Below are 24880 nucleotides of genomic sequence, written 5' to 3' on the forward strand. Positions count from 1 at the left end.
CGGGGGGTCCGCGGGGGGGTGTTTGCAGGGCGCTAGTAGCGGTCACAGCAAAGCAATGAGTGAGCTGCGCGGGGTGTGTCGGGGAGATGCTGAAGGATAACGCAGTTAAAAGCACTTAAGCGGCAAGATACGACTGGCACGTGCAAATAGGTATAACCTGGCCTTGGCTTTGGGGGAGTATAATTGTTTGTGTGATTTTAAACCATAGAATCATAGAATCAGCTAGGTTGGAAAGGACCTCTGAGATCAAGTCCAACCCTTCTTTTTTTTTTTTTTTTTAAATCCAGTCCGGGTTTCCCCCCATTCCGTACTCCGGCCTAAATCCAGCCTGGGTTTTCTCCCCATTCTGTACTCCGGAAAAATCCAGTCCTGGTTTTTCCCCATTCCGTAGCCCGGAAAAATCTAGTCCGGGTTTTTCCCTTTTCCGTGCTCCAGACAAATTCCAGTCCGGGTTTTCCCCCACCCCCGAGAAATTATTCAAACCGTCTTAAATGGGGCCTGAACGGGAATGGAGGCAAGGATGGAAAGGAGGTCCTGCTCCAGGACTGTTCACAACCGAACGGAAAGAAAAGCGCCACAGGTCCTCTCTGCTGGACAGGAGGTACGCGGTTGCAGGGACAGGGCTAGGTAAGTGCCCGGAGGTAAGAGAGCCTCCAGATCGAAACAAGGCTGCTTTAAGCAACCAGGGGAAGCAAATAGCGCCGAAACAAAAAAGACGGGAGGAATACCTGCCCGGAACAAAAACTGCTCAGGGAATGGGGTCTGAATACACGCCGCCCAGCCCGCGAACTCGTTTGCAGACCGGCTCCCTCAGCAACTCCGAGCCAGCCAGCACGGCCCCGGACCTGCCTTTCCATCTCCGAGGGTGAGGGAGGCAAGGAGGACCAGCTCGGAGGTGGGGGGGGCCGTACGTAAGTGATCAGGAGAGAAAAGCAAAATCTCTCACTCTTCAGTCCTTTTTTAATCACTTGTGGGTAACTTAAAACCAAATAATTGCATTTTACTAAAAAACGGGTATGCAAAAAGCTTTAGGGGGTTCTCCTGGGGAATGGGTCTTTGTGGCTAAAAGTTGTAGTGAAATGCATCGGTCTGGGCTGTAATTTGCCCCTGTGAAAACCTTCTGCCAAAATATCGTATTAAACAAAAAAAACCCAGAGTTTTGGGAAAAGGAAAACAAGCCCCTACAGAAACAGTTTCTGTTAGGAGAAAAAAGAGAAAAAAAAAAAAGGTAACCCTTCTGCTACAGACAGCCTTAGCAGAGTAAGAGAGATACGCTGTTAGTAGTCACACAATAAGACTAACTTGTTGCCTAGTAACCAGCTGAGAGATTTGGATCTCTCCGGCCAGAGAAAACTACATACCCAGAAAAATTTGAACTGTCAGTTTCTCGGGAGAAGTAGATTCTCTCGTTTTCTGCCCCTGTTCTGGGGAAAGGAAAAGGTAAAACCCTCCTGCTTCACACAAAAACTGCAACTTTGCAACCTTCTGGTTGGGGAAAGAAATTATCTCGCCTTGCAGCCCGGGGTGGGGGGGGAAGGACAGAAATCCTAAAACCTCTCCTCTCTGGCTTTCAGTTTCCCTGCCGTGTAGAATGGGGGAAGAAAGGCACTGCAACCGGAAAGCCCTTATATCACTCAGTTCCTTATCGGTAGCTAGCTTCTAACAAGCCCTTTTGGGGGGGGGGGGCAAACCCAAAACCTCTGGGGAAAGAGAAAAAAAAGGCTACCTTCTTCAAAGAAAGTTTAGAAACCAAGTAAAGCTCCTACAAGCTGCCTTTATACTGTCACCCTCTAAGATACTCCTACGAACAAAAGTCAAAGATGAAATTGTAAATTTATAAAGTTATTAACCGTAAAAGTCTAAGTTTGTCTCACAAACCAGAACCCTGAATGTGTGCTTGAACAGGCAAGCTGCTTTCAGCAAAAAGGAAAAGAACTGTTACCAGATTCCTGCGATATCTGCAAATGAGAAATGAAATCGACTTCAAAAACCACACGGAACGTGAACTCGGACAAGCAGCAACAGACCAGAAACTGTAAAGTAAAAATCACCAAATACCTTGCCTTTTGTGTTTGCAGCAGAACCTCTTAGTGTAACACATAATATTAAGTTTTGTTTTGTTGTTAAGATAATGTTTGCCTGTATTTCCTAATTGTTTCAGCAAAAGAAAAGATTCCCTAATAATTCATTTTAAGGTTCATGCAGGATTTCATGCGAATAATCAAATCAGGTTATACCAAAACAGCTCACAGCATCTGCTTTTAATAAGTTGCCACTTTAAACACATATTTGCCTCATTGCTTTTACCCTAACACACACCATACATCACTGACAAACTGCAGAGATACAAAAGGACTAGAAAGTTGCAAACAAGACCACATCACTGTGACAGCTATAAAGGGCACTGTGTTTACATACAGATTGGATTTAAAGAGTTTTCTAGGTTTATGCAATAAAAACAGGTCCAACAAAGCAAAGTTTTTACAGGTTGAAGTGAATAGCAAGACTTTCATATGATTCTTAAAACCGACTATAAAGATATGCAGGCACCTTTAAACAGCTATGACTCCTTCATATGCCTTTATAATGCCAAGCTTTGTGACTCAAATTATTCTGACATGTATAATCCTACTTTCCATTTCAGGTATAGAAAAAGCTACACATTGCCTTGAAAAAAGAGTCTTCTTGCTAAAATGAATTCTCACTTGTGGTGTTAAAAGTAAGGCTGTAGAATTTTGTTCTTAGCTCATTCTAAGGCAATACATCAAAGCATTGATAAGCATGTTTAGTTACCTTGATAAGCTTGTCAAATAAAGCATTCAGTTTTGGACCCTCACACTGGATCATGCAATTATTCAAACTGTCTTAATAACCCTTGTAACTCTCCAAGCATACAAGGAGTAAATGCAGTATAGAAGTGTGCATCTGACACTGGTGTCCACCTCAGATTGGTGTGAAGCAGCCACGTTACTCTATCAGTTTCATGCATTTAGCTGTGCTGGGTTTATATAAATATATATTTAGAAGCCAGAAAGCTTTGTGGATTTTTTGTTTGTTTGTTTCTTTGCTTGGTTTGGTTTTTTATTATTATTTCTTTTAAATATGACCCTAATTTAGTCTCAGTATTTAGGGAGGGGGAGCAGTAATAATGGGATTTCCATTTGGAGTATGAGGAATGGATGTCACAGACTTACAGAATAGTTTGGTTTGACCCTTAAATGCCATCTAGTCCAGCTTCCCTGCAGTGAGCAGGGACATCTTCAACTAGATCAGGTTGCTCAGAGTCCTGTCCAACCTGACCTTGAATGTTTCCAGGGATGGGGCATCCTGCACCTCTCTGGGAACCTGGGCCAGTGTCTCACCACCCTCACTGTACAAAATTTCTTCATTATCTACTAAATCTAAAGTCTAAGTCTTCTCTAGGTCTAAATCCATGTGATTGATGTTAGAGTACACAGCCAATATGTTCTCTCAATAGGGAAATATGCTTCTAAACTTTTTTTATGCCACAGATGTGTTTCTATTTTTATAAATTTTTGGAAACATGGGCAAGGCTGGTTGTAGAGTAGCAGCCTTTTTGAGGTAATAGTGAAATATTGCACTTCCAAAATCTAGTGCTTGAGGCCATAGTGGTAATATGCTGCAGATTCTTTTTATTACTGTGGGAGAAAGCACTGCAGTAAAGTTTAATCCTGTACTAATATGTCTGTTCCTTGAGTGCAATATACAGGCAGAGTCCTAAACACTGAGAAAATCTGAGCACATTGATAGATGCCTTTGATGTAATTAAGACATTCCCAGTATATTATTCACCAGATGGCACATCAAAGGAAGTTACTCAAATTGCATTTCAGAGCTTCAGCTAATCTCTAAAGTGTGTGGGCTACCATCCAGGCTGCAACATTTTGCATGAGTTAGTTGTCCTGTATCACCTTGTCTAAATGTGGTGATTTTCCCTTCTTTTGTCCTCAAGCAGTACCAAAAACCAGAAGGGAGGTCATGAGGGAATACTTTTAAATTGTTTGTTTCCAGATTCAGGGCTTCTGACTATTTCTTTGTAGGAGGCCAACGCTGGCAGGATGTGACCCTGCTCTGATTCCCGTTTTCTTGGTTGTTGTCCTCTATTGTCCATTATCTTTCTCTGTTGTGCCCATAGCCTTCCTACCTTCTCCCCACATCAGGGGAAGGTGTTTGGGGCTGAGGCTCCAAGGTGCAGATGGATGCTGTACAAGTGAGGTGAACTTAGTATGGTGGGATTTGCCTGAGGCTCCATCCACATTTAGAAGAGCTGACACCCTCCTACCCTCTCCAGCCAACGGTAACAAGAGACATCATGGTCTTAGGAACAGAAAATGTCGATGACTTTGAAGGAGCCCATTGATCTGCAGCCTCAGCTACATGGGTTTGGACAGTTAGGTCTGAAATCCATCAACCATTTAGTCCCAGCAATTCTTCTTTCAAGGTTTCTCAGGGTTTACTGCACTCTAAATATTTGTTTTGCTGGATTGGGATCCAGCTCCTCATCTCTTCAGTTACCTACTCGTGATGCTCCCATTTGGATGCCCAGTTCAGCTATTCTCTCAGCATTTGGATGGGAACAGCCCTCCTTTTATATACCAGTAAGTGTGCATTGTACAGTGGAGGACGTACATCAACCATTATATGTCTGAGCTTCATCCCCTGTGATTGGAATCTGGAGTGGGTAGAATCTAACACCATCACTAACACAAAGCCTGGATTGACACAGCCATAATGCATGACTCATTCGTGAAAGTTTGCCAAGTGCTAGGGAGGCATTATCCAGCTTATTTGTATGCATCTCTCTCTTTCAAGATCTCTTTAAACACTTTGCAGTATGATTTCCAGAAGGATAAAAGTTACTTAAATAAAACCAGCATATACCAACCTGCTGGTGCTGTAAGGAAGGTGGAATATTCATAATATTCAGCCTTTTTTCAGGTAGTGATCTGTATCTGTTGTACAGGTCCCATCTGACCTCTTCCTATTTTGAGGGTTCCTACAAGCTTAAAAATCCCACTTCAAAAGTGAAGTAAATTTTGTTTGGCTGTGTCATGGTTTGAGATAGCCCCAAAATCTAATTCCCTAGTCTAAGCCCCCTCCCACATCCCATCCTAATGTGAGATGGGTTTTTCAGACAAAACACGCCAGACTCAGAATGGGGCAAAGGGAATATATTACAATGACTGTACAAATAAATATTATAACACATTATACACACGATCACAACTGTCTCTACCATGACATACAGTATTTACAATGGATCAGATCTCCTCTCCCCTCCAAATAAAAGTCCAGGAGGGAAAGAAGGACAGATCCCTTCCAGTCTCTAAGCAGGAGAATCTTCTAAGGCAGCAGGTTTTCCTCATCTCATGCATGGAGCAGTTTTGGCTGGATTTCTGCCAGCACTCACGAGGGAGGTATCCAAACTCCCTTGGCCCCTTGACGCAGGCAAAGGGGTCTTCCGTGGGCTACGTCACCCCAGACAAAGGTCGTTCCACCACGGTCATATCACGAAGACGCAGGGGGGTCTTTGTGACAGTCTGATATCTCCAGGAGATTCAAGCTCCTTGCAGGGCCTCTGTGCCCTGTCTCAGGCTGTGAGCTTCCCTGTAGCTTGCAGCAAGGGAGGGCCCCCAAGGTCACCCTCTCCGTATTCCTCTCCATCCTGGTCCAGCTTCCCAGGACGCTTTTGAGCTTCTTAGCTCCTCTCTCTCTCCGGTGCTGCATGTCTAAAACTCTTCTCCAAAATAGGAGTCCATGTACTCCTCCTCTCTCTAGGAGGGGTCTCCAAGGGAGTTTGGGGGGGTCTGGTATCAGTTTTTACCCCCAAAAACTCTGTACCTCTGCTGCTGACTCTCCTTCCAGGAGTTCTCTCCTGCTTGGCTGTAATGCTTCTGTTGCTTCGTCTTATCTCTTCTGGCTCTGTGCCACCGTTTCTCCATCCAAATGGGGCTTGGTCCCATCTCCAGATTAACGAATGCCTCTGTTAAACGCAGGTGAGCCTTCCCAGCATGCAAAATTCCCCCTGCAGTTTCTCTCCAAGGCTTACATGAAAGCTGCCATGCTACCCAGGATTAGACTCAGCTGCTCCTTCTCTCTTGAAAGATTTTATCTTAAACTCAGGCTGTTTGGTTAGATCAGTAGATTTAGTTTAGACGTGCCCAGAGGTGAAACCACTGGCAACAGAGGGAATGATTCATCCCTTACAGAAATCTGATCCCTCAGAGCCGTAGCTTGGAGAAGCCTGTTTGCCATGGATGACTTTCTAGCCAGCTATTGGGATGACTGACAGGAAAATGCAGTTGGTGACATGTAAACCAGCATGGTGCCAAGTATGTATGAAACTTATTACCCCTAAAATGGTCAAAGATGTAGTTGTTCTCCACCAACCTGATGATGCCATGTAGTAAGATAATTTGGAAGGAATGCCTAAAAATCTGTGTGACTGGAGTGGTGATGAGAAAAACCCATTTCGATTAGTAACGAGTGTACTGCCTGCATGAAAGCTGCCAATGATGTTCTGGGTGCTTCAGTGCCTGCTGGTGCCAGTCAGCTGTTTAAATCCATCCAGCAAGAGCGGGTACTTGTTTGTGTAGCAGGCAGAGGCAACAACACACATATGACAGCAAAAGAACACATCCCTAACTCAAAAGTGTGAGAGATGTACATTTGGGGAGAGACATGGAACAACACAAAGGGCAGTTGAGGAGCAACAGCCCACTCATACCTTTCAAAGCTCACTCCTGGGCTGGTGTTTTAAAGGTGGAAGTTAATACATGTCAGGAGGGGACTATATGACAGAGCAGGGGTGTTTTTAAAAAATTAAGACTGTAGTCCCACTGCCAAAATGGCGTCTGGACAAAGATTCCTCCCAGATCAAAGGTGCCACCACAGAAAGCTCTTGCTGCCCATGGAGTACCAAGGCTGGCCCACCAAGTGCACCAGAGAGCCAAAGGTTGCAGGCTTTCTTTCCTGGGGATAAGGGCTCGTTTGCTTATTTCAGCTCAAGCTGCCACTCCCACAGCCAAAAGTGCATAGGGACGAAGATTCGTCCCGGACAAAAGGTGCCAACACAGAAAACTCTTGCCGCCCACCGAGTGCCCAGGCTGCCCCACCAACTGCACCTGAAAGCCAAAGCTTACAGGCTTTCTGTCCTGGGGCAAAGGGCTGCTGTTCCCTGTAGTGAGTGTCCACACTATGAGATAAATGAAGTTAGATTCGGTGAGAGAAAGCTTTAGCAGAAAAGCAAGGCACTACCTAATGCCTTATCTCTGTAAGTAGGATGACTCAACGTTGCAGAGATTGTTGATGGACAGGGATATGAAAGACATTTCCCAGTAGGGAAAGAATAAAAGAAAGCGGAGATTGTAAGTTGTTTGGTAAAACTGCCTTAGTGCATAAACAAAGTTTGCCCAAAAGTATTTGGGAATTATCTTAAACAGCTGGTCCTCTCTGTCCCAGATCACACTTGGATAACTTCCCCTCTGGGTCTGCCTTAGCTGTTGAAAGAACCTGTTATTAAAAATTTACTTGCTCTTTGTTGGTCTTTCTTTAAACAGCCTGATTGTTTTTTAATGACACCGTACAAACACATCGTTAGAGTCAAGTGCTAGAAATAACTTCCTAGAACTGAATTTGATTTTTAGAATAAGAAAGTAAATACGTGCATGTGTGTAAGTCATGCATGCACCCAGGCAGAACTAGTTATTTTTATTCTTCTAGATAAAATTGTCTGTAAAACATGAGGTGCTATTTGTTGTTACCATAATTCATTATTTAAAATGCTAATGGTGACATGAAGTGTTGTCTCAGCTCATTACAAGCTATAAGATGGTTAGAAGAATGACAGAAATCTCTGACAAACCAACTTCAGGTAAAATACAGTTACTTATATTTGCTACTCAACCCCTGATTTTTCATAATGGTGAGTAAAAATGGGTCATATTATTGGGTGAAAAAATACAATCATTTGCAAGAAATGTTTCCGTCTCACAGTGAGGAGAGCACAGGTACAACCCAATTCCATCCTCTCCCATGGTTTGACTTTAAGGGGAACTGGATTAAGGGAAGAAGTAGCTGGATTGGTTTTCCTCTGTGAAGCCATGGTGAGCTTGAAGAGGTGTGTGGCCCATCACCTCAGCTGGGGGGCGTTCACAGGACATAGTGTCTTTTGCAGCAAGTTTCTCTCCTTAGATCTTTCCACCTTATGAAACAATATTTTAGTTCCTCGTACATGTGAATGGACAACTTCAATCCAACTCTGCAATGATTCAGCAAAAAATCATCACCTGTATAAAAGCTGTTGTCTGTGACACTGGGGTTATTCCTAGGAACAGCCTTACCACTCTAATGAGGTCCTGGAATCTGCTGTGCCGCGGCAAATAGTTTTTGTTACAATATGGCTCTTTTGAGGTTTCGTGGAAGCAAGTTGTTTCACAGAGGTATTGCACTCCACAAAGGGGCAGAGATTGGATTTAGGGAGAAGTTTGGTGGAGACACAGGGACTACGGATGCTCAGAATGGAAAATTAATTGTCAGATCTAAAAAATTTAAATCCTCTTATCCCTGTGGAGGTATTTCTTCAAGCACTTGAGTGGATGAACTGCTCACTATTTTTTCAGTATCTATTACTGTAAGAAACAGGACATAATTTGCAAGCCAGATTTTCCTTAGGGGCCAGAGGTTTTAAAACCTCAGATAGAAATTTCCAACCACAAATGGTTATTATGTTGCACATATCAATAAGTATATTGATAGTATTGAGATGTTATTTGGTTTTTACCATTATATTTTCATGAAATAACATTTGCCTTCTTTCTTTGGCTTGCTCTTCCTTGGCCTGATCCATACGACAAATGTCTGTTTACGCAGTTGGAACCTGTGGCACTAAACCTGCATTATATGGGAAAACTGTTGTTTAAACATGTCTTAAAATGGCTTTTTGTGGTCTCTTTGCAAACACGTGTTTCTTCTTCCCAAGACCCCCCACGGTAGTGTTATCTCAGGAATGTCCTGAGAAGGTGTCCTGAGGTGTTCTCATTGGACCTTGTTAACCCCTTCCTGTGATTGGGTGTTCCTGTAAGCCCCTTGAGACTTCTAATTGGTTATTTTGTGAATCCACCTAAACCCTATAAATGTAACATCCCCAACAATAAACTCTCTCTTGCCTCCTCTCCACGCCCGGTGTGCTGTCTCCGTGCTGGCCATGGAACCACGTGGGTGGAAGGAGGGGAGAGCATCTCTCCCCTCCAGGCTCAGGGCCTGAAGAAACCCCTGATGCTGGAGTTCCCTTTCCCTATCCTTCAAGACGTCGGAATGGTTCCTCAGATGGAGATGGAACTAGAACTGGGCCGCCCCACGCCGTGGGTGGGGAAAGGGATCCAGAGGAACCCAACTCAGGACTTAGAAAAATGCAGAAAAACTGCAGCTCTGTGGCAAGGCAGGAAAAACTGCAGAGCTCCAGATGGTTATAGCCCCAAGTGTAACGGGGAAAACTATTGAGACAAGCCAATCTCTTACTGATGAGGAACATTTCTTGGGGCAAAGTGAGATTTTGCAGTGAAGTATAGATCTCTACCTGTCCCCCTTCGAATATCCTCCCTGAGGGAGGAACAAAACAATCCAAAAAGTGTGTGAAATGCAAAGAAATGGATTCACTAGTCCACCGGGCTATTGTGCCTCAGTTACCTGGGACAACAGCTGTTGCCCCAAGATGTGCCTTGGTAAGGGACAGTCACAATTTTCTTCCTCAGCAATGCTGCAGTGCAGGGGGAGCTTGAGTGCCTGTGGCTGCACAGAGGGCAGCTTATGTTGCTTGGCCTTCAGAGCACGTTGCAGTGCCATGTTTCTCTCCCTAGACACCTACATTCCAGTACTTGGAAAAAATCAGACCAGACTACAAACTCACTTCAGGCAGAGTCTGTTTGCCAAGTATTGTTTTCTGCAGAGATATTCTAAATCATGTGGGAAAAACAGAGACCATCTGCAGATACTCAGCCTGTATCTACCTCCAGACAAAAAAAAAAAAAAAAAAAAAAAAAAAAAGAAAAAAGTCAATCCCAGAGCCAACTTGGAGAATTGCTCCTTTTTCCTGGGAGATTGCTGCAAGAAGTGGGCCTGCATCTGCTCTCCAAGCAATACACGGTAGTCCTCTGCCTATCAAAAGGAAGGTGATTTTCTGTCATTATTTTCTCATATGGGAGTCTATCTTTAGATCTATGATATTCTCAGTGCACTTATTCCCCCTTTCAAATTCAAAATGGAAATCCATTTAAATGCCCCAGTGACTTTTAACTTGCCTGTGCAATATCAATTGGGGAAAATCATAACAGACCTGATCCTGAAACCGGAAAATAAAGAATGCCCAGTTAGATTCTCCCATGACACAAACTGGTGACTCCAGAAGCTCGCTGCCCAGCAAACAGCTGGATGCAGCTGTCTCAGACAGAGACTTTATACAACAAACACCACCTGCAGTAATGCACAAGAAGCCAAAGCAGGACTCTTCACTCAACAGAGGAATCCTAGTCAAAAGCATGCCATGGGAGTGACACTGTAGAATCTCTAGGAAATCCTTCTTGTACTGAACATCCCCTTAATATGGAGCAGCTGAAAGGACCTCTCTGTGTTTCCATAGCAGTATCATCTTTGCATGACCATAATTTCTCTGTCTGTATAAATGTCCCCCTATTAGCAGTGGATCCAAGCAGCCAATTTCAACCAGCTTTGATTTTGAAAGGAACTAAAGATAATTTCATTCATTCAACAGCTGTTGAGATAGGAAGTAGAATTGAAAAGAGAGACCATATAAATTTATAAGCTTAGGGAAAGGCTGCAAAAACTCATGCTTTGTTAGACACTGTGCGTGCACATTGTCTTCTCAGCTGGAGAAAGGTTTCTAGTGAAGCTGTCAGTCACCAGTGAGGATCCTTGTCCAACAGGATACTTCTGATGGGGTTGATTCTGTACCTGTGTGGGAATCACATGTGAATTGGCTTCAAAACCAGTGCCCCAGTTCTCTCAAGAAGAAACACAGGAACACATGTGACTGGTCTACCTCAGTCAACCACCCTTCCTCACCTGTCTTGTGCAGGAGCAACTTTAAGACATAGAGGATGATCAAATTCCAGTTCAAAGTCATGCAGTGTTTAATTTGATTTTTAATGTTTTCAGGTTTGATCTCAGAAACTGTTTTCCAAATTCATATGGGGGTGGATTTTTTGTAACTTACAATTTCTGTTATGAAAAGTATTTTGATTGCATTTATCTCATACATGGTGACTTAAAAAGGCTACAGCAATTCGATCTGGAGGCATTTCAAGATCTGGTTGATGTCAGGAATACTTTGAGGAGTCAGTTTCTGGAATCTTATCTGGAAAAAGGAAAAATAATTCCTCATACTTTTTTAGCCTTCTACAGTATCTTTTAGAAATCCTATGGGAACATAAAATGATTGAAAAATAGTTCATTGAAGCACCTGGCATCGAAGTTTTGCTGGTGGCATCATAGAGAGATGCAACCCCCGTGCCATTGGGAGCACTGGAGCAGTTGATGGAGGACTGCAGAACATCAAAAAACCTTGAGCAGAAGATGAGAAAGCTCTCGATGTAAAATTAATCTGAGAACACCAGAAATAGTAAGAGTTTATTCTAGGATGTTCTGGCCTCTGTGTCTATTTATCCAGGAAAGGTAAGGATGATGCATCCTAGCTGATTTAGACACCTGTATGTTACAGGATGATGCCTTCAACGACTGGCTCCATGACTACCCTAGAGAAGATACCTTCTTCACACTGCTCAGGTAGGTAAGATGGAGCTCACAAAGTTTTCTCTTATCATTGCTTTCACCTTGATGGGGTTGGGCTTTAGCTCACTGTCATTGGCCAGGTGATTAATGTTCACCTTATCTAATCAAAACTGAAACTGAAGTTCATTACAGTAAGGTATTACCCATGCTTAATTTGTTTTGTAGGTCTACATGTTGCCTTTCTGCCCAGCTACGAGAATGGAAACACTTCAACTGACCTCAGCAGGCTGCAATGGAGAAGTGAGTTACTGAGGCTCCAGTAAGCATTGAGGTAAACACCCTAAATTCCAGTCTCTGCCCATTGGAGCAATCTACAGTGGTCACATACCATGGTAATCAAAGTAAGTGGCAATCAATGGCAACAGTTTGCTTTTCGGTTTAAAATTAATTAAGTCAATTATAAAAAGCCTTTTCAAATTCTTTCCCATGTGTCCAGTACAAATCTTCATATATTTCCATTTAGGCTAAATCTGAAGAGGAATTGAATAGATTTCTGCTGGCACACTGATGATATTCAAGGAGTAGGTGTAGCAAGCTGTGGGAACTAAGAAATTAAGAAAAATACTGCAGTGCTGTCAAGAGTAGGTGTAGATATTTTGTACCTGCTAAACCAAAATGATGGGCCTAACACTTAAAATAATATGCCGATCTAACACTTGAGCAGAACAGTGATTTAGATAGACAGTGATCTTTCCTCTGCTATCCAGTTTCCCTAATACTAGAAGGAAGCCAAATGCTTTGCAATGCAAATCGAGTGGCAAATGAAAAGATGGTGTGATTCATCTGAAAAAAATGTTTCACTTAAAAACCCCAGAAGGCAGGATATAGATCCCCTATTTAATTCACCCTATGCCCCCATTATGACTTCTCTGCTCTAGCAGCAGTGACTGTGCAGGATTTTCCTTGTTTTGTAGGTTGTGCCTTGGGTTTCTTTGCCCTTCAGTGGAGGCTTCTCTGGAGATAAAAAAAAACATGGTTACAATGCTTCCTTTTTGATTGTTGCTGTCTGCTGGAATTACTCTTCAATTAGGGAGCATAATAGTTGCTAGCTGAATCCCAAATCTCTGCATAACATAGATGGCACAAAGCCTTCTTCATTTTAAGTTACTTTGTGTGCTGCAGCAGCAGCAGGAGAGCGTTGTTGGAGTCAGACTTGGAGTGCGGAGAGAACATCTCGCCTCGTCCAAAACCTGCAGAAATGCCTTTTAAAGCCTCAGTCTCATGTTCCCTTAAAAGATAGAGCTAGAAGTCTGGTGAAACGTTTAATTTTTTAATTAAGCCTCTGATCCACTGAATTTTATAACAAAAAACCCGAATGTCTCCAGAAAGTGAATACGAAGGGGGACCAAAGCAGAAGCAGGTACAAGAGTGTGAAAAGCCAGACTTTGCAGTAACATTTTCCTAACATAGGGGAAAACTGGACATTTGAAGCAGCTGAAGAGCAGGCATGCACTGAGCTTGGGAAGACACTATTTGTGTTGCTTAGGGCTGAGTCCTACACATTTAGCTCCCACTGCTTTCTTAAGGGTTCCAATTCAAGTCAATGTCAGCAGGAACATGTCAGCAGGAACATGTAAGGGCTGCAGGCATGGGCTCTTTATGCTGCTAGCAGTCACATTTTTGGGCTTTATTAAGGCTAGGATTCGCTGAACAGACTGTACTGCAAAACCATGCTAATTAGCTCCTAAAATTCTTGAACTGCTGCCACAGATTCCTGGGAACCGTCTACACCACCAGCGAAAATGCCTTTAAAGATGCTGATTGCCTGGAATAATTTTGGGCATTACTTGTCCTTTTGCAGTGATTTTTGTTGCATCCGTGTAGCCACTCTGGTTTTTGACAAAACCCTTTCGGTGCTGTTCTCAGGAGTTTGGCAGGGAGTGTTTCTGGAAAGCTTGAACCAGTGGGTTCCAGGCTTGAACCAGGAGTCTAACCTGAACTGCTTGGGATAGTGCTGTGTGGGAAGTGTTCTGATGTGTCTTTTTCACAGGTTGCATCAGTTTTCTGAGGTAGTGCACCATCTTATGAGTTGGTGAGTGAGTTTTGGCAAGGTAGAGTTACAGTAATTCTTTCCTTATTTGTTTATCTCTACAGTAAGGTTATCATTTCCAGCTGCTCCCAGATTTTACATGAAACTCATCAAAGGGTTTCAGCCATCAATATTTGTTGAGTCTGTACCCTCACTTACTTTGGTCAAACATTGTTTCAAGGATGATGCAGTTCAGTTAACTTGAGACTTTCACTTGTTTTGTTCAATTCCACTACATGACGTGCTCTTGTTTCTAGTTTTTTCTGTAGCCTAGAAAATCACTTGGAGATTTTTGAGCCTCAAATCCCATCCCCGACTGATTCAGGGGAGACCAGACCACATCTTAAGAGATAAGCCTTACTGTGATTCAAAAGGGCACTCTGATTTGGCATCTCATGTTGTCCCCTTGTTTGATGGGTTTCTCTTGATGTGTCTGAAATCTTGAACTTTGCAGCAGAGATGGAAACCCAAGGTTCATGCTGAGACGCAGGAAGCACCAAGATTAGATAGAGACTTTCCTTCCAATCTCCCTCAAACTCACTCTTAGATATCTTGGCTGTTTATATACAGCTCTAAGTATCATACTTCGATGAAGCAAAAGCCTTTTGGCTCCCTGATGGGATTTCTCCACTGGATGTACTGCAGAAAGACTAATTTTGGGAAAGTCACAGTACCTAAAGAACAGAAGGGAGTATCTAAACATGGGAAAAAAAGGTAGTGCCTATAAATAAATAACCTAGGGTAGTGCTTCCCAGCTGTGGCATGCATCTTGCCAGTGGTATACAGAGGACCTCAGGACGGGATGAAGGTATTTAATGAAGCTCTGAATGCCTCCTTACACTAAGAAACGTGGCCCAAGATGGAGACAGGAACTGCTGAACAGCTGCTGCTGCCACTTCTGCCTCCAGGTGACACTTGAGCAAGTTGGAGGGAAGTAGAGCTCCCTGTCCTCTGCCTTGCAACAAGGAATACATACCTTTGGTCCAGAAGTTCCTGTTTTTCCATCAAGGCTAGCCTCCTGCATTTAAGCCCCAGTTGTAAATGTCAAGGGGCAAGCAGAGCTGCAGAGCAGCTATGTGAAATCCTGATCAAGCAATGAGGTTTTTAAAATTTTTCCCTTCTAACTGCATTTTCTTATATTTTAAATAAGCATATGTTAGCCTGGAGACTTCTGTCTTCTGTAGAAAGCTGTTAGCAACACTGTATATCTCACTCATTTCAGCACATTTTACTTCCCGCAAATGTTGACAACCATGTGCAAAGCAATGAGGATCTGTGCTTCTGACCATCACCTGCCGAGGAGGAATTCAGAGAGGAAAGCCAAGAAATTTGGTATGAGGGATGGATGGGAGACACTGTTTTGGCTCATTTGTTTCATCTGCTGAAGACAGAGCTGCAAAACTGGCAGCAGAAGAGAGAGATGGCTCCCATTCGTCTCCAGTCAATCCAATGAATAATTGGATTGCACTTATTAATGTAATATATAATAATATAATTAATGCACTTATTCAGTATATAACAGTATAATATACTTTTCACAATGCATGCTACTAGTGCAGCTATTGGAAGTACCAGCACATCAAAGATGCATAATTAGATGAACTGCAGAAAACCAAGAACACATTTAAAAATTCATGGCGTGCTTTGGACCAGCAAAGCAGCCATGAGCCTCTCCTCCCAGCTCCCCTAAAGAGTATTCGCCAGAAAGAGGTGTCATCGCCCTTTCCCAGAAAAGCAGATTAACGAGGAACAAGGGAGCCAAGGGAGGTTTTGTCCCGGCCTTTATTACTGGCACTCGCTGTTGTAGCTAAACACCCCGCGGGGTTAATGCCGCGGTCAGTAGCAGTCCGTAGCGCTAACGCAGTGCTGCGGGTGTCCCTGCAGAGCCACACGGGTGCTCGGGGCCGTGAGCGGTGTCCCGGTGAGGGTCTGCCCGGGGAGGTGCGGGGCAGGGCGGTGCGAGGGGAGGTGCGAGGGGAGGTGCGAGGGGCGGTGCGGGGCAGGGCGGGGGGCGGTGCGGGGTCGGTTTAGCCGCGGCCGTTGCCGGGGGCGGGAGGTTTGAACGGCGGCGCGGCGGGGAACGAGACTGAGCACGTTGATGAGGATGGAGCGGCCGGGCGGGCCGGTGAGCGGCGGGGCCGGGCGGGCAGGGCAGGGCAGGGCAACGCAACCCCGCACCGCGATGCCCGCGGGAGTAGTGACGATGTCGGTGTCGGTGTCGGTGTCGGTGTCGGTGTCGGTGTCGGTGTCGGTGTCGGTGTGGCGGGCGGTGCTCGGGGCACGGGAGCTGCGCTGCCCCCGAGCTGGGCGGGTCTGTGGCGGCCGCGGGCTGCCCCGGCACGGCAGGGCTGAGCTCCCCGCTCACCCTCCGCCCGTGCTCGGAGCTGGTCCTTCCACCTCTTCGGTCCTTCAGCCTGTGATGGTTTCACTCTAGTGGTTTTCCGGTCAATGAGTTGTGTCTTTTTAAACCTGGAATCAGTTACAAGTCTGAATTGGTTGAACTCGGCAGCGCCTGCAAAGCTGTGGCTGCCGATTGCAGCAAGCGCTCATTCTGGTGCTGAGCTGCAAAGTGCACAAGCTGATGTCTTGACTTCACAGCCCCTGTTTTAGAAGAATACTCACTGCCTGGCTACTTGCTTACAGGGTTTAGATGTAAGCCACTGTGGTGGTAAGTCAGAAGTGTACCTTGGAATAAGATTCTGAAAGCCTGTGATTAAGTTACCAATTAAATGAACTAAAATTTCAATTTGTCCTGCCTTCAGCAGTATCCATATAATTTTTCTTAGCTCTTGTTGGAATTCTTTGGTTGTTTTGTGACTGCATTACCTATGTAAAACTAGAAATCCTTTGAAATTTCTTATACTTGGTATAGTTAGGTGGGAAATATAAAGACACTTTCTGGAAGTGTTGCTGAGGCAGTTCCTGAGTATGGGGCTGAAAATTTCAGCAGCTGTTAGTAATCTTGTCTGTGTTGTGCTGCTGCTGGTGGGGAAGGATGGAGACCACAAGGGAAACAGTGCATTAGTAGACAGCATATGGCAAAACAGTGCTGAGTTGTTCCTCCAAGCCCAGATGGTGTGCTCGTATTTTTAGAAGGAATGGGAAAAGAAAGAAAAGCTGACCAATCATTTTTGCTAGGCACAAAGAACTTTATATATTCCAAATCAGGCTGCTAAGTTCTTCCTTCCGATGAGATTTATATGGTGTGGTTATTTAAGCTGTGGCCCAACAACCATTTACTGCTAGTCTGGAATTTTTTTATGTGAGATGTAACGTGGACTGAATGCTTTGCATGGTTCTGAAAGTCCCAGTATGGATACATGCAGATGCCCCAAATTAGGAGTGTTTATTTCCTCATCATATTTAGGTACCAGGTGATAGATGTGGAGAGGAGCAGGGGCTACTGCCCTGGGAAATATTAGGAGGGAGTACTATTTTCTTCTTCTGTGCTTTGTAGCAGCTGATTTATAAGCATAGGCTTAAAGAATAAGTAATTATTTCTTAGGGCCAGGTGTAGGCCTGGCTTAGGTTTTCATAACTGTGTAAAATTTGACTCAGAATAAGAGAAGATTGACAAAAGCTATTTATTGCTCTCTTTTTTTTTTTCCTGGGAAGAGTCCTGAAAAAAAATGTGGCTAGAGAAGCAGATGCTAGGGATGCAGAGGTGTTGGTGCCCTGCTTTATACTACTCTGATTGTGACTGAAACTTTAAAAAGCAAATCCCTGAGGGAGAAAACTCAGATAGCCTATGGTGCCATACTGGTTCCAGGCCTTCATATATCAATTGTAGGGAATACCAGCAGAACTTCTATGGAAAACACCTCTGATAAGACATTAGGGAGCTATTCACCACAAAACAACCCATTGGTGCCAGAGAGCCTGTGTCATGGTAACCCGTGTGCATTCCAGGCATTTCTCATGGGGTCTCTCATTGAGAGTTATTTTCTGGAGAGTTCTCTACACCTTAGTTTCCTCTGTCACGATGGTGTCTACTCATCATCTGTGTTCTCACTGTGTGACTAAATTGCCTTAAATGCTGGCAGATTCATAGGACATATATTTGTCCTGCTTTGCCTGGCTGCACAAGCCTGGGGTCTTTATCATCATGGGTGAGAGGAACCCACCTCCTTTATTACCTGAGGAAAATGAGAAGCTGTACCGCAAGTTTCAGACAACTGCTTATAGATCCACTGCCCAAGTGCTTGTTTTGGGTTCAGACTGTAAACCTGAAAACTGACACGATCCTGGCAATTCCAGATGTAGCTGGGACACTTGCTTAGTGTTGACAAAGCTTCACTAGTCACTGACTTGCAATTTATTTGCAATGCTACCCTGCAATACAGTGATAACACTGTTCTTCGTGTGCTAGTAATATTTGGTTTGGCCAGGAATGGCCACATAACAGGGAAATTTGTATCAGTCATCAGTGGCATCTAAGCACACCTTTGGGAGACAGTAAACTGTGTGTGATCCTTCACGTTAATTATCTTCTGGATCGGTGTGGATTGACCTCTTTGAAGTAGCAAGTCATTTATAAATGTTTGTTTTCTCTGAAAGTAGGCAGGAAAAAGCTAACTTTCCTGAAGTTTTTATAATACCTTTAAAGACATCCTACTCCTTCAAAAAACAGTGATGCAGAATTCTAATGACTTTCAGGCAAGTATAGCTTATTTCATACTTTGAATGAAAACTGTGCGTGTCATGATCCCTGTATAGGGTTGAAGCTACCACAGTTGTCTGACCTGAAACATGTTCATGACCTGAAACAGTCAAATATTGGAATAGTCTCCTTTATTTTTGCTTCTTCTCTTGCCTGAATTTTATATCAACCGGAAGTGAAAAACCCTCGTATTTCTTCACTCTTTTTCAGATGGCCAAAGAGGTAATGAGATTAAATTTCTGATTTAAAATATTTAAGACATTTTTCTCAGTTTAAAGTTTATTTAATAGGGTTAACTGCAAAAAGTGGGGTGTTAATTTATAAGTTTGGTTCAGTTAGGCCTCTCAAAGACCATATGTTATTTTTCTGTGAATGACACGAGTGACTTTCAGATGCTACAGTGAATTCATCTTACAACCTGGTTTGGAATTTTCATGTATAATGGATATAGTGAATCTGCTGCATCCCTTGTTTTACTCTTTTGTCCCCGAAGAGAGAACTATCATTGTTACATTCACTAATCATTGCAATAGCTGCTCATAATTAAAACCTAGAGTTTTCTATCCCAACTGTGAAATAAAAAGAGCCTTTAAAAATTCGGGGATATTGTTAGTTGTTGTTTCGTTTAACCTCCTGTTATTTTTTTGCGCCTCTAGGAACGTGACATCCAGGAGAAGATTGACTTTGAGATCCGGATGCGTGAGGGCATCTGCAAGCTGCTGGCAGTGAGCACCCAGAAGGACCAGCTCCTGCGTGCGGTCAAGAGCCTGATGGTCTGCAATGCTCGGATACGGGCGTACAGGACACAGCTACAGAGCCACGCAGGAGAGCCAGACCCCTGCAGAGCTGCAGAGCAGTGAGTTAATGACGGCTCAAATGCAAAGGCAGCAGTGTGAAGCAGGCATTTTTTTTATGTGAATTTTTAGCAGCCTGTTTAAGAAAAGTGGATTTAAATCCTTCCTTTAAACTCTTTCTTTCTTTTTCCCCCACATAACCATAAATTACAGCTGCCTCAAAACGTTACTTTGTAAGACCATTCCATAATCTTCTTTTTACTTTAGGAAAATTAAATACTAGTCGTATTTTTCTGGGTAGATTATTGACACTAAACTGTAATTCAGTATCAAGTAATACAATAGTCATATTTTCTTGATTACCTTTAGCATACAGAAAGGTACCTATCCAAGTCTGAAGGAACAAAACAAAGCTATCCAGGTCAGAATAGAAGTATTTCTACTTTTCCTTTTATTGCTACTAAGGGCCCTTTAATGAGGGAACCATCATGGTTAATTGGTACCCTCTGCTGGCCACTTTTGTTAACTACAGCGAACTGATAAAAACAACACTGAATAGGAAGGAAAATTAGTTGAAAATATTTTCACATTACAACTCTTGAAGGAGCTAAAGTATACGTGTTTTATATGATTAATGTTATAATTCTTTTGCCTAATCGAATATTTTGGATGCAATGTTGAGAATCATGGTACAGAGACACTATTGCTCCCAGGTTATTAATTTAATGGAATATTATATTGCAGTTTAACATAGAAAATCTTTGATACATGCTTGATTCCAGTTAATTGTATCTGTGGGAACAGTTCTTCTACTTTTTGCTTTCAGAAATGTGGTTTTATAGGAGAAATTTGTTGGAGGAAAGAGCTTTCTACCTGAAAGTTGATTTTGAAAACCAGCACGTAATAGATGTGGTATTCTGTAATTATTGTGGATGTATTGCTTTTGCCTACTAAGATGAAGATCTTTATAGTGGTTCACTATTTATGTTTTTAGTGATGGAATAATATCAACTATGGATATATGCTGATTTACTCAACTCCTTGTCTTTGATGTCAGTGACCACAGAATGCTGATGGCACATATCTGGAACAGGGCTGAGATATTTGGAGATGTATGTGAACAGCTGTATTGTTTGCTTGATTTGTGACTGTCATGCACTGCCTAAAGTTCGGGCTTCAGAAATCCCTGGAGTTTTCAGTGGAGATGGTTAGAAGAGGTGCATCCTATAGTGTTATTTCTCTATCATTTAAATTGTATCTTTGATAGTTGATAGTCCATCTGCAGTTCTTTCTTTTGGCATTTGCTCAAGACTGGAATTTGGTTATAGCTTAATCGTGACTGAGTTTTCTCACTCTAGGGTTTTCAAATGGATGTTGTTCCTGTTACTTCTTGTGTGGGTCTGTAATCAGTGAGTTGCAAAAATATTCTAACTGCCTCTGGAAGTCATGATACTAGTAGCAGCTAGAAATTTTCATTTCTCCTTATCTGGTTAGGTGTTAGGAGCAGTGGCAGAGGTGAGGAGAGCACTCTTGTTACTCATTATCCACAGATTTTTTTTTTTTATTCAATTTAAGGTTGACTTTGAGGTCTACAGCAAACTGCCTGCGTGGAAAATTAAAATGCAACATTTTATAATAAGTCTCTATTAATAGAGGAGGAGGCAATTCTCTAAACAATAATAGAACTGATTAATTAAGTTGCATCTCCGCTGATGTGTACAGAAGGGAAAAACTGATATTTGGTCCTGTTGGAGCTGGAAAAGACACGGAAGATGAATCTACTTGTCTTTTAATACTCAGGTTATATAAGCTTTGGAGTAAAATCTTCTAGGGAATTAAGAAAATTGATGGTGTACCTTCCTCCTAGATTATCCTTAGGAAACTAATGACTCATGTCTTAGACCAGAGATACCAAAATTAACTTTAAAAAAAAGCACTTGAAATGAGCTGTGATATGAAGACTCTGACACTTTTTGGTGTTTAAAGAGTTGTGTTTTAGATGTCTAAATGCACAGATCTCAAATCTTGTTTTTCTTTTCTTCTTTTTTTGCCAGGTCTTCAGAAAATGGGACAAAAGACCGGGTGGCATGCAGAGCAAAGGTTGCCATATCAGGTAAGTGGCTGAGTAGTCACTCTATTATAGGAGCTAATTGGCTGGGCAGTGGCTTGTAATACAAACTGTACAAACAATATGGGATTTTTAAAGTGTACATGTGGTTCAGAGGTATAAATCCCCTAGTGCTTCAAGGGAACTTGTGCTAAAGTCACACACATGTGTGTGAAATACATACCTTGTATTTCTGTTTTACTTACAGGGCCTTCTGCAGAGGGAAAGACTTTTTTTTCTGTTTGCCACTAAACACTGAATACATTTCAAAGCTAAATAAGTGTGAATGTGCTGAAAACTTCTTTCTCCCCACAACCACGGACTTTGAAGTGATAGTAGAGGGTATGTCCAAGAAATTGAGGGCAGAACTATAATTAGTATGCAAAGGTTACTCAGGTAATGCAGGTTACATGACTATAGCAAAGGTATAGTGGTATGGCTTCAATGCAGGCTAGTGACAAGAATATTTAACAGTGATTTCTAGTGGGCTGGTACACTGTTTCCTAGCCTGTTCTCAAACTTCAGTGCTGTGGATTTATTAGTTTGTTTGCCTGTGCCAGTAGTGGATGTTACCACATTCAGCATTCCTGTGGCTGTGCTGCCAGCTTTACTAACAGATCTGTTTGTGCTCTCTGACCTGCCTCATTAAGAATAAAATAGTGTAGAAGGGCTGACTACTGAAACTGTTTCGGTTAATTCTGAATATTTTGTCATATCTTTAAGCAAGGTAACTTCTAGTAGAAGAAGAGTGATGAGCACATGGTTCAATAATGTTTTCTGCCAGCACAGCTGTTTGCAGAATGTGTATCTGTCTTTCCTCCTTATGGTAGTTGGGTGAAAGCATCTGTTTGACTGTCTGCGCTGTGGTTGCACCTTCCTCTGGATTTACAGAGTTATCTGCAGTGAACACTTCAGGGTCGTCATAATAATACACTTCTGCTATCTTTAGAAAATCAGATTTTTTAAGGACTCTATTTTTAGTATGAGAAATAAGGGTTTTTCTATAGATCACCTGTTATTAAGCCCTCAATTTCCACCATCAAGTAGTCCACCCACTTATAAATCCATTAGCACATCATATACGGTTAGTACATGCCTGAAACTTAGACTATTACCAAAAAAAGGGGAGTCATGTGACCAGCACCAAAAATTCTGGAATAGCTCTGCAGGACTACTGAGGAAAGTGCTCCTATAGAAAGTATGTTGGATACTGTGTGGGGAGTGTATTCTTTAATCCAGATTTTCACACTTGTATCAATTTTACTTATCCCCGACACGTGTGAATAAATGACATAATTTATGTTATCGTATCAATTGATTTTGCTTGTCAGAAGACAGTATATTAAATGTTGATCAAAAAACATGATCATGGTTTACAGTCATTTCAGAAAGGAATCATTGGCTTTAAATTTGATTAAATGTGATGCTTGAATGTATCCAATTTGCATCCACACGGATTTACAGCTAATGGTAACTGAAATTAAGGTGTGTGAAAATTGATCTTTGTTTTTGATAAATGACAGCTCTTTCAATCCAAGAATGAATTGAAAGCTGATTTACAATTATTGTGTTAAACTTGTCCAAGTGATAGACTATCTATGTCCTGATGATTTTCTGACTAAGATATAAATTTTTCAGCTAGCAAGATATTGAAAGTGGCATACAGAAGTAATCTTTAATCTAGTACTCTAATTGCTAACAAGGCCTATTGAGTGCATTGAAATTGTCATTCAGAGTTTGCTATGATTAAAGAGGAAAAAAGGCTTTTATTTTTCATGTGTTTATGTAAATTTAAGACCGTCTTTTAAGAAAGAAACATTGTGTGCTTTATCAATGACAGACATAAATATATGTATTTTAAAAGTTTGAGAGAGGCTTCTGTAATGGTTTTAATGAAACTAATTCTCTTTATTAAAAAAAATAATTAGAAATGCTTACTATGCAAAGGCATCTTTAGAAGTGAAAGGCAGTTTCGGAACGTGGTGACATATTGATTTTTAGGAATTTGTGACAGTTTAAAGCTGCCTGCTGGCATTTCGCTGGAAAATTCATTAGTTTTCATGAATGGTTAGAAACAGCTGAATTTCAAATTTTCAGAACTGAAATAGCATTTACGATAATACGTCTCATAATCAAAATTAACTTAAATTCGAATTTTTCATTTAATTTCTGGGACAGAGTGACTATGCGGTTTCGCTTAAATCAACAGGAAGTTTTGTGGGCAAACCCCTGTAGGAATACATGACAACGTGTTGCCAAAATGCCACCACTGTTTTGCATATGAAGATCAGCTCTGGAGCCAGCAATGCTCCTTTATAACACTATTTAAGGGTTTTATCAAAAGACAACTGAGCTCGTGCTGTTCACTGCTGCCATCATGTGTCGCTTAATATATTGCACGTACTTCTAAACGGCACCGTTGTACTTCAGAAACCAACTCTGGGTTTATAAAGCCCCCACCGCTGCATTTGTCTTTTGACGAGGGACTAATAAGAAACATTGTCTAAACCTGATTCCTCAGAGCTGGAGGAAAATGTCACTCAGTGCTGTGTTGGATTGAGCAGATAAACTGGAAAATTTATTGCAGAAAATACTTTCCTAATATTAAAATGACAGGCACGATTTAAAATAATGGTTCTGTAATTGCCTCTCTGCTATGGTTCTGAAGTAGAACGATGTTTTTGAGGTAAAAAAAAAAAAAAGATTTCTAAACTCTTTTTATGCCGACTAAGACAATTCTGACTTGGACTGTGATTACAAGTGGCATTTTCTCTGTGGTTAGCAAAGCAAGACTTAAGTGTTTGCAGTATAAGTATCCCAGTCTTTTCATTAAAACAGGAAGGCTTTCCTCTTGCAGTGGGATGAGTAGTTTCCAGCACAAGGCAAGCAGAGTTTCAGTTTACATGTATGCATAATAATGGCCTCAGAGAATACATCTCAGAACTATGTTGCACAGCCACTCTGAAATGTTATTTTAGGTACTTTCAAATGAGATTTAAAATATTCTTTATTCTAGCTTAATTTCTAAACAAAAATGACACTTCAAATCGATGAATTTTCTTTTGAAATGACTAATAAACTTAAAATAATTATGCTGTTCTTTGGGTGGAAGGTCCTGTTACCACCAGAACATCAGAAAAAGAAACTTTTTGTAACTTGTTTTGATCACAGATCTACAGTATTGACTGTAACTTAATTTCCCCATCTTTTTTTTTTTTTCCCCTTTAGATATTCGGATACCATTAATGTGGAAAGGCTCTGATCACTTCAGCAATAAAGAAAGTATGTAAGATCATTATTAATTACTCTGATAAGCAATTGCTTATGCCTGTAAATTTGAACTGAATGGGGAAGTCCATACTCATTTCAACCCCTTCTTTGACCTTTCATTAGGTCCATATTTTGCTCTTTGTTGTGTAAATGCTCATAACTTGAAGTTGGTTGTAGCAAGTTGAGTTAGTTCA

The 24880-nt window shown here is 42.0% G+C and overlaps 1 protein-coding gene across 3 annotated transcripts in view; it reads left to right on the forward strand.

The window, feature by feature from the left end:
- The first annotated feature begins 562 nt into the window (after positions 1 to 562).
- RTKN2 (rhotekin 2) overlaps positions 563 to 24880 on the forward strand; it is a 52307-nt gene continuing 27989 nt past the window's right edge. The window contains exons 1-7 of one of the 3 annotated variants that reach the window (XM_017826036.1): positions 563 to 627; positions 11430 to 11656; positions 11739 to 11820; positions 11992 to 12167; positions 19172 to 19371; positions 21364 to 21422; positions 24645 to 24698. In XM_017826036.1, coding sequence (XP_017681525.1) covers positions 12156 to 12167; positions 19172 to 19371; positions 21364 to 21422; positions 24645 to 24698 — 325 coding nt within the window. In that variant the 5' untranslated portion in view covers positions 563 to 627; positions 11430 to 11656; positions 11739 to 11820; positions 11992 to 12155. Of the gene's footprint in view, positions 628 to 11429; positions 11657 to 11738; positions 11821 to 11991; positions 12168 to 15918; positions 15981 to 19171; positions 19372 to 21363; positions 21423 to 24644; positions 24699 to 24880 lie in introns of those variants that run through there. The other 2 variants (XM_017826037.1, XM_017826035.1) reach the window with 2 other exon arrangements.

The sequence above is a fragment of the Lepidothrix coronata genome, unplaced genomic scaffold, assembly GCF_001604755.1.
Source record: "Lepidothrix coronata isolate B3197 unplaced genomic scaffold, Lepidothrix_coronata-1.0 Scaffold124, whole genome shotgun sequence".
Taxonomy (NCBI): Eukaryota; Metazoa; Chordata; class Aves; order Passeriformes; family Pipridae; genus Lepidothrix; species Lepidothrix coronata.